Genomic DNA, 9,611 nt, shown 5'->3' on the forward strand with positions numbered 1-9,611 from the left:
GGATCCACGTTCAGTTAGGATCATCTTAAAAAGTGGGTCGGGTCAGGACTCAGGAATGCACACGTTCCAAATTTCACACACCCACACACAAAGAGAAAAAAGAGAACTGGGGCAGGGGTAGTTTGGTCAAGTCATGGTCTAATTAAGGAGGAGCAAATCTGTTGTGAGAGGCATTAACAGGGAAGATACCGCCCTTTTTTAAGTTGTGTAGATTAGACCGGGTCAAAGTGACAAAGACGTAAATCTGGTAAACAACTTGTCTTGAAATTCAAACACAAATTAATAAACAATTAAAATTTAAAAATAAAAAGAAAAAAGGTTTTATACTATTTTTTTTTTTTTTTCCGATTTTTCTCCGCGTCCTCGTCTTCTTCCCTCTCCGCCCCCCACCACTCTCATTCTTCTTTTCTCTCGTTCTTCCTTTCTTTTAACTCAACTATCAAATCTCTCTCTCTCTGAAACAGAAGAAGAGAAGAAGCATAACCAAGATGTCTCTTAGAAAAGCATTTCTCTCCCGAAGGAATACAACCAAACAGTCCTTTAATCTGTCGAACTCTGATGAAGTTGAAGCACAGAAACGGCATACAGACGGCCATGGCGAGGCAGATGAGGAGATCGAACAAGTTGATGAGGATTGCTGGTCTAAGATGTTCCCTGAGCTTCTCAGTGAGATCATCCAGCGAGTCGAGTCCAGCGAAGACCGGTGGCCGCTCCGGAAGAACGTTGTCGCCTGTGCTTGCGTCTGTAAGAGGTGGAGGGGCGTTACCAGAGGCATCGTTAGGTCTCCTCTACAGTGTGGGAAGATTACTTTCCCCTCTTCCCTTAAACAGGTTTATTTCCTTTTTTTTTTTCCTTCTTAGTTCTTTCCCCTTGTCTTATTTTTAGTTGTCCTTGTGGTTCGGTTGGATCTGGTAGAGTGAGGGCGTTTTAGTCGATGTCCTTAGGTTGATCAGTTTGCAAAATCGTTCGGTTGATTTGTGTTACTTCCTTCTTTTCCTTAAGTTTTGTAGTTTGCTTTTGCTTTCTGCGCCTTTGATGGTCTAATTGGTCTTCTACTTTAGTTGGTTTTTCTGAATGTTTTGGGTTTTGCCTCTTTCAGAAGAATCAGAACCAATCTCCATGTAATTGGTTTCCATACACACTGTGCAAGGTTCAGTGTTTCCATTAAGGTTCTAAATTTTGAACCTTGTGTTCTTGATTTCACTTTTGGGAATTGAGCGAAGGCACAAAGTTAGGAAACTTAGATATGCATTTTTGTTGCTTATTAGGTCTGCTGTTTTGATCTTGGGTGTTGGCGCTCCTTTTAATGGCATAATGGAATTTGTAGACTTGCTTCCTGGGTGTTGATTAGGTCTCTAAATATTTATTGTGAACTTTTATCATCTTTTTTAATTTAATTAAGCGAATGGAGAAGCTTTTGATTATGTGGTTGATGTGTTATTACTTGATGTTAAATGCAGCCGGGGCCGCGAGATGCTCCCCTTCAATGTTTTATCAAGCGAAACAAGAAGACCTCCACATTTTATCTCTATCTTGGTCTGACCCAGAGTAAGTAGACACTGATTAATACTTCTCAATATATGGCCTTTCATCAGAATTTTCTTCTATTTGTGTGAACACCTTGCAGCTCAAGCAGTTGGAATTGAATAAAACTTCACATTTAATTTAGGAAGACTAAGTTACAAAATGACAAATTTGACTTTTGTAGATCCTTTAAATTGACTTTTCCATGCCTTTTCATTAGTGGGACATAACTATTACTCATCTAAGATCTGTGTGTGGTGAAATCTTTATGATTTCTTTGAACAAGTGAAAAGAAAATGTGACTTGAACATTTTAATGGTATTTCTTATATGTGCATTTGTATGATAATTCTATTTTCCTAAAAAGGTAGAGCCAATTCTCCATGCTATTGAGTCTATCTGCTTCTGAGTTTTGAACCTGATCAGGATTTCTAAGGTAATGGCTTTAGTTCTCCTTATGAAGCTTCTTTTAGTTGCTTCTTCCCTTCTCAGGTTCAGTAGTCCCTTCTTTCATTGGAGAAGAGACAGAAATCATGCGGAGGATGCAGTAGAAGTTCATATTTGCTCAAATATGAAAACGAGATCTTATAGCTTTTAGGCTAGAAGCAAAACAAATGAGACATCCTCTTCTTTTTGGAGGCCCTATCAAAGAAAATCCATAATGCGGAAAAATTATTCATATTATTCAAGTTTGGAATGACATTAAACAGAATGGAATGGCGAAACAGGATTCATGTAGTCAACCCATAGAGTTGGGATAAGGCTTGGATGGTGTTGATGATGATTCAAGTTTGGAATGTTATCTTTTTATTAGCATCTCATATATTCTCACTTTATGTCATTGATCAAAAGTAATATTCTCAACTTGTCTTTCTTCAACATTTCTTCTTCTTATCAACCTTATTATTCTTCAAAAAAAAAAAAAAATCCAAAGAAGCATTTTTCAGCACCCTATGAGTATCTGGCATGCTTAGCTATCATGGATCCTACCTAGTGCCTACAGGTTGTACAAGGGAGAGTCTTGGGATGCAGATAGCAGAAATATGTTAGATTTAAAGATGTGCCATCTTAAACGAGTTATACATTTTTGACAGGGAACAGGGAACTACGCTTTGGGAAAGCATTTGCGTGCTAGATAGTGAATCTGTGATAGTGTAGGGTATGGTTTTATAGGAAATTTGTAAGGCATGTCTAGTGACAACATTACTTTCCACCTCAGAAGAAAGTTGAATCTTCTTCTTGCCTTCCATGTTCCTATGACAAGTGGATGTTAATTCATATCCTTAGAATTCAGCCCTAGGGGTGCAAATTGGGCAAGTGCTGTGTTGTCAAAATTTTCAAATTTTTAAGAGGTCTGCCTGATGTACCCCTCTTCAATTTGTTTAACTGAATTTGTACCCCTCTCAAGCCCAACACGGAAGCAGATTGAGTGCACCTAGAAATATGATCTACATTGTTCGCTTTCTAAAGAAACAACCTATTATTTTTATTCTGTGCATTTATGCCTTCAAGAGAGTTGAAAAAGTTTTATCGGGGACTTTTGTCTTCAATTTTAAAACATGAGGATTCTAATGCTTCTTTTGAATATTTTCAAGCATCTTCAACTTATGCATAGAGGAAGACCATGGACTACAAACTTTGTTACCCAAATGTATTATCTTCAATCAATTGTTCTGCAGTAAATTTGGTGGTGGTTAATAGCTTATTTTAACAGTTTCTGAAGATCACATATTATGAATGTCCCCTACAGTGTACACATTTTCCTAGATCTTTGTAGATAATATTCAATGATCCTATTGATAAGTATTCCATGATCCTTCATCTGGTTCATCCAGATGACTCTATTCTCAATATATGGGGATTCATTGTTATGTCAACCATATGTTTATCCATTCCAAGCTCATGAAGGAAAGTTTGAACACCTTTCTGAAACTTTGAAGAAGCATGTTAATGTTATATATTTTCATTACCAATTATAGGCGCCAACAAGTTTTTGGGTGTTTTTTATTTTCTTATGACTAAAGTTTAATAGATTTCTCAATTCTAAAGCATCACTTTAGATTTAATGGAAGTGTTTTATTATTTTTTTTTTTATAAAGCAGACATAGGGAGTATCACCAGGCCTTTCTTACAATTGGAAGGAGAGAAATGAAGGTTTTTATTAGTTGTTTTGTTCTGGAGCAGGGCTATTTCCCCTCCTAATCTAATGAAGTAGGTTATCTAGTTATGAAATGTATCTAAATGAGCCTTTATGGCTTTATACACCATTTTGAAGCTGAATATTCTGATATACCTATAATAGGTTAGTCTTTTTTTTTTATCTTTTATCTTTAAGATTGTGATATACATAAAATAGGTTAGCTATTGAATATACCTCAGGGTTCCCTTGACTAGACTCCAGTTGAACAATTTAGATTGTTGAGTTACTATTTCATTCTGACTTTTGGATTGTTCAATTTTCTTCACCCAGATAATAATGATGATTTGCTTTGTGATTGCTTTCTGTTGATTGGCCTAATTTAAGTACTTGAAACTTTCACTTACTTGAGTGGTGGTTGCAGCATTCATGGACAAGGGAAAATTTCTCTTAGCGGCAAGGAGATATAGGCGGGGTGCTCACACTGAATATATCATTTCTCTTGATGCCGACGACCTTTCCCAAGGAAGCAATGCTTATGTTGGGAAACTGAGGTAATTCATATTGGTAACTTGTTTTTGGTTTTGCTTTAGTGCACTAGCTGTCAACATTTTGAGTTTAAAGTCCTTGTATTTTTAGCAAAATCAGAGTGACCCAAGTCATTTTCAAGAAAGTATATTTGTTTTCTTTATTATAGCAAACAAAGAGTAGATGTTTTCTTAATCCAAGATCTAAAATACCTTCTTTGGGTGTTCGTCAACCAATTAATTTCCAAGTATTGATTTCTAATAATATAATGCATCGAGTTTCAGAAGTTAATTAGTCTCCTTGAAAAAACATAAAATGAGAAAAAAAAAACTAGTCTCTTCTGTATACTCAAACTCTAATAATGATAGATTTTTTTTTTCGCAAAAGTCTTAAATTTTGTTTTTCAGAACATATTTTATAATTAAAATGCTTCAGATTGCAAGTTAAAGTATTGTCATGTTGGTTGCAAATTGTCTTCTGTATTTTGTTTGATATCTAATAGACACCTCCTGATCTGATAGTGAGAGATTTTTTGGCAAAAGTACAACCTTGACTAGGATAATAACCTTTAAGTATTCGTCCAAGTCCTTTGCCAATCTCTGTTTACTTGCCATTAAGTTTCAAAAAAAAACCCGCACTGTATAATAACAGGACACCTGTACAAGGGTGCTGTGTCATGTCAGATGTTATGGTGTAAATTTTGTATCCGACACCTTGTCCAGCTGTGTCCTTGCCATGTCTGGTTAACACATTGCATACGAATCTACTTTCCCAAGAGAATCTCAATTTAAATCCGTTCTTAAGTTCCATATTATGTTGCAGCTCGGATTTCCTTGGCACCAAATTTACCATCTATGACAGCCAGCCACCATATGATGGTGCAAAGCCTTCAAGCAGTAGAGCAAGCCGCCGATTTGCAAGTAAGCAGATCAGTCCCCAGGTTCCAGCTGGCAACTTTGAGATTGGGCAGGTTTCCTACAAGTTCAACCTGTTAAAATCAAGAGGACCAAGAAGGATGCTCTGCTCATTAAGGTGCCCATTAACAAATGAAATTGCCCTTGATGAACCTCAGAAGACCCCTGAGATACAGACAACAGAAGCTTCCACCACCAATGCAGGGTGCATGATTCTGAGAAACAAGGCTCCTAGGTGGCACGAACACTTGCAATGCTGGTGTCTTAATTTCCATGGGCGGGTGACAGTTGCTTCAGTGAAAAACTTTCAGCTGGTTGCAGCGGTTGACCCAAGCCAACCAGGAGGGAAAGGGGACGAGGAGACTGTACTTCTTCAATTTGGGAAGGTAGGCGATGACATATTCACCATGGATTATAGGCAGCCCTTGTCTGCCTTCCAGGCATTTGCCATCTGCCTCACCAGCTTTGGTACTAAGCTTGCCTGTGAGTGACATAATGTATTCTGGTTGTTGATTCCAGCAGCAGCCTGTGGATGTTGTTTTAATATTTGTTTCTTCTCCCTCCCCCCCCCCCCCCCCCCCCCTTTTTTTCTTTTTTACTATGTTAAATTGTTATCTCCATCTCTCTGATTAGCATCCGTGCAACAAGCACATTGTAAATGCTGCAACTGTAAGAATATTATGGAGCTTGGCTCAGTAATACTTGACTCTGCAATTCAATTGCAAGCAAGCACCTAATTGATCAATAACCAAGATTAAGATGTGCTGCAAGCCTGCACCTAATCTTGTTTCACATTTCTAGTAACTAATCTAAGGCTCCCACATATTGAGCTGAAATATACGTACAATGGATGGCCCAGACACTAGGGTAGTGGTGGAGACCATGGATGACCAACTTCCGAATGAAACAAAAGGAAAAGGTGGGGGCAATGGACAAATTCTCAGCATCTCATCTCTCTCAAAAAAATATCTTAGGGACTCCTTTTCACACTAGGCAAAGCGAGAATGTGAATGAACAACAGCTTGCCCATGATCCAACCAGCTTTTAATAAGTGGCCAATTTCAAGCCTCAGAAAAGCATCTGTTATCTTACCAAAGAAAAGCAGATGTTCCAGTGTCCCACACTATATTTTCTGCCATACCCATGGTTACCATTTTCTAAGCTAAAATAACATATTTTTGTGAAATGGGGCAATGGGCATTCTCCAGTCTCCAATTAATCAAGGCAGTGCAAAGACACTGCTATCCTTCATCATGATTCATGAACAAGAAAAGTTGGAAAGAACACAGAAGTTTATTCTAACTTGGGGTATTTCTGTATCTTCATATCAAGTTGGAATTCTAGAACTGAATATTTAATGTCAAGCGGAGCCCAACCATGTCAATCTGGACTCTGGAGAGTGGAGAATTGGAGATTGAGTACCTTACCTACCATCTATGATCTATGCCCCCAGTTTGGCTTGATTTACATGGTTTTGAATTGGCTAACCTTTTCGTTGTAACAGCCAATCTTTTCTTTTGCTAAACCTAATATAGTGATGTGTCTTAGGGAATTGCAGGTAAGCATGACTTCAGAGCTATTAAATTAGCAGATAAGCTTCGGTCCACTTCAACTTTTATCTACCAATAAAAAATATCCACCTCAACGTTGACGTCAACGTAAAGTACACAAGATCATATATTGAGCAAATCAGAAACCTGTTGGCTTGTCGAATCTGGTTTATTTATTTATTTTGGTTTGGTAAATGAAAGGTCTGTTCTGATAAACAAATGAAGACAACTATGGAACTACTACAAGATGGGTCGGGTTAAACCATGAAGTCATCTTTGATCCAACCCTATTCGATCGGGTTCGGGGCGGCTTTAATTGGGGTTCAGGTTTAGGCAAACCCATAAATAATTATAGCCTTCACTAAAAAGTAAGAACAAAGAGGTTATTCAAGGGTTGGGTCGATTTCAGATGAAAGTTGAAACCATATAGTATTGGGTTGGGTTTTATGGTTCTATTTCATTAGGTCCGATTAGGTCTTAAATATAGAACGTGCCTTCAGGCTTCAGATCAGATTTGGGTTGAGGCAAACCCGTATCAAAGATGACCCGTTGACATAAATAAAATCCGCAATTGGGGAAGGAACAAAGTTGCTGATTGAAAATCTCAGTTTATCAGCCATTTGCATCAAGTCTTGTTGACTGCTTCTCCGAGTGTCATCAAAATGAAGCTTCTAATTTATTTTATAATAATCCTAACACACATGGTAATGGTTTTTTTCTAGATTGCTGATGTTGGGGAGGGAAGGACCGAAGGAAACACTCTCACCCAACAATCTTTAGTACTCTTTCTTGTCCACCATTCAATGGGCAGAAAAATTTAAGTTCAAAGAATTTATTACAAGCAAACTTCTAATTAATCAGTCAGTCCAGGGAGGTGTTTGGTTGGAAATTAGAAAGAGAAGGGGTCTTGGGTCCAGTTGCCTCCTGAACCATGTCCTCAGAATTGGGACGCAATAAAAATTAATGGATGATTTTTTAACCATCTGATATAGATATTTATGGTGGGTCCCAGTCCCAACACTGGAAATCCGAAGAGGTGATAGTGATAAATTATGGGCCCCAGACCACCATACATACATGGGTCCCCTAAGCCTCCTGGCCCTCCTCCATCCACAATATTTAGCGAAATACCTTGTGCAATAACCTAATCTATTATTATAAACAGAACAATGGATGTCTCTTCACTCCTTTATCTTATTGTTGGAATTTTGGGGCAAACGGGCAACAAGAAACTGGGTTTCTCAGACTATACCTATCTGATCACCAACTCATCAATCTATTTAGATTCATTTGCCGACACCCCACGACCTTCCCCTTGCAATGTGGTAAAATGCCCCTAACCCAAACAAACTAGTCCACAGGAACCCCTCTGGATTAGCCAAAAACCTTCATCTCTAATCCATCTCACCCTGTATTGGACACTTGTTGCCCAGTAATCCAGCCATTGAAATCCAGAGCTTTTTTTTTTTCTTTCTTTTTTTATTTGAGAATTGCCCAAAAGAGAGTAAACAAATAAACAACAACTAAACATCAACCCAACTCTTGAAGCTTTTGCTGCAACCAACAGGGCAATCCTGAAGCTTCCAAATTGATTGGTTCATCGCAGTGGGGCCAGAGTCATTTCACATGGACCATGGCGTGATCACTACAATCCATCCATCATCACGCGTAATGATCGAGATACACCCTGCATGGGTGCATGAACCATCATTAGGCTGCAATAGCATTTGAGCTCTTGAATTCAGAAAAGCAAACCATGCTTGCTGCTCAACTGCCATGTGAGTTGCAGCTATCATTCTATCAAAAGCTTTTAACTTTGCACAAAAAGAGGGTGATGTGGGGAAGACAACGAGCTTTTCTGAACTATACCCATCAGAGCTTTCCACATGCAAGAGACTAGAGTGCCAATACTTCGTTTCTGGACAACCACTTTACCAAGTACATCTCCTAATGTTGCAAATTGCAGTTCAATGACTCTCTCAGAGACCCATAATCGAGCTTAATCTCTGGGTTTTGGTTTTTATTTTTTGAGATCAATCAACAACTGGGGTTAGTAAGAGAAGATGTAGTGTAGTGCATGGTGAGGTATGTAGTTGGCACTGGGTTGGAAACTGAACATGTGGCCAACCCAAAGTGTGGCCCATTTGGTAGATAATTTAGATGGGCCATTAGACAGTGTGGCCCATCTGAAAGCCTTTTCCAACCCATAGTCCTATATATGCCATGCATGAGGTGCCTTCTGATTATGATGGAGCCATGGAGGGGCCTCCTCACATCACCTCTACATATATCACAGAAGCTTCCCCAAACATCTGTATTTAGGATTGAGCCCCACCATGATTGTTTTAAATATTGGAAAGATTACATGCACTTTTGGAGCATTTCATTTTCTTCTGTATCTTATATTGAAACGTTTAATTCAATATTTCATCAACATTTATTTCCCTGGAACTTTTGGAATATTGTAATATTACAAAATACATTATAATGGAAATTTGTGAATATTCTGAAATAATTGAAATTTCAGTTGAGAAATTTTGACTTTTAACCTGCTTCAATGGAATTTATTTCAGATTTTTAATTATCTAAATCATTTATAATTATTATTTTATTAGTAACTGAAATAACATGATCTTATTTGACTTTTTTAGGATAAAAACAAATGAAATTTCAGTTTTTGAAAACATTGCCCACAAGATCATGACTAGAACTCTACTGTCACTTAATGTCACAAGCAAAAGGACTTGAGTGGAAGAAATAATTTAAGCACGCTGTGAATATGGCATTGAACAGAAGGGAATGGTAAAACAGGATTCATGTAGTCAAACCAGTATAGATAGGATAAGAATTAGATGATGTTAAATAATTAAACAATTATAGGGAATGTCCCAATATGTAGGGGTGTATCGAATTCTAATCAAATCAATCAATATCCAAATTCGAATTTGATTAGAAGATT

At 37.8% G+C, this 9,611-nt stretch overlaps 1 protein-coding gene across 1 annotated transcript; it reads left to right on the plus strand.

Annotated features, from left to right (window-relative positions):
* The first annotated feature begins 334 nt into the window (after positions 1 to 334).
* On the plus strand, positions 335 to 5,828 carry TLP7 (tubby like protein 7). Its single transcript, XM_010278682.3, has 4 exons — positions 335 to 830; positions 1,461 to 1,548; positions 4,085 to 4,214; positions 5,011 to 5,828. The coding sequence occupies exons 1-4, from the start codon at positions 489 to 491 to the stop codon at positions 5,591 to 5,593; spliced, it is 1,143 nt and encodes a 380-aa protein (XP_010276984.1). The 5' UTR covers positions 335 to 488; the 3' UTR covers positions 5,594 to 5,828.
* Positions 5,829 to 9,611: the final 3,783 nt, after the last annotated feature.

The sequence above is a fragment of the Nelumbo nucifera genome, chromosome 1 (genome assembly GCF_055504915.1).
Source record: "Nelumbo nucifera cultivar China Antique chromosome 1, China Antique-T2T, whole genome shotgun sequence".
NCBI classification, from domain to species: Eukaryota; Viridiplantae; Streptophyta; class Magnoliopsida; order Proteales; family Nelumbonaceae; genus Nelumbo; species Nelumbo nucifera.

Bases quoted from the DNA above. Each gene is read 5' to 3' on its own strand.
- TLP7 (XM_010278682.3), top strand. From the start codon at position 489: ATGTCTCTTAGAAAAGCATTTCTCTCCCGAAGGAATACAACCAAACAG. The intron at 1,549-4,084 runs GTAAGTAGACAC...TGGTGGTTGCAG, and splicing joins CTATCTTGGTCTGACCCAGA to CATTCATGGACAAGGGAAAA. The intron at 4,215-5,010 runs GTAATTCATATT...ATTATGTTGCAG, and splicing joins GCTTATGTTGGGAAACTGAG to CTCGGATTTCCTTGGCACCA.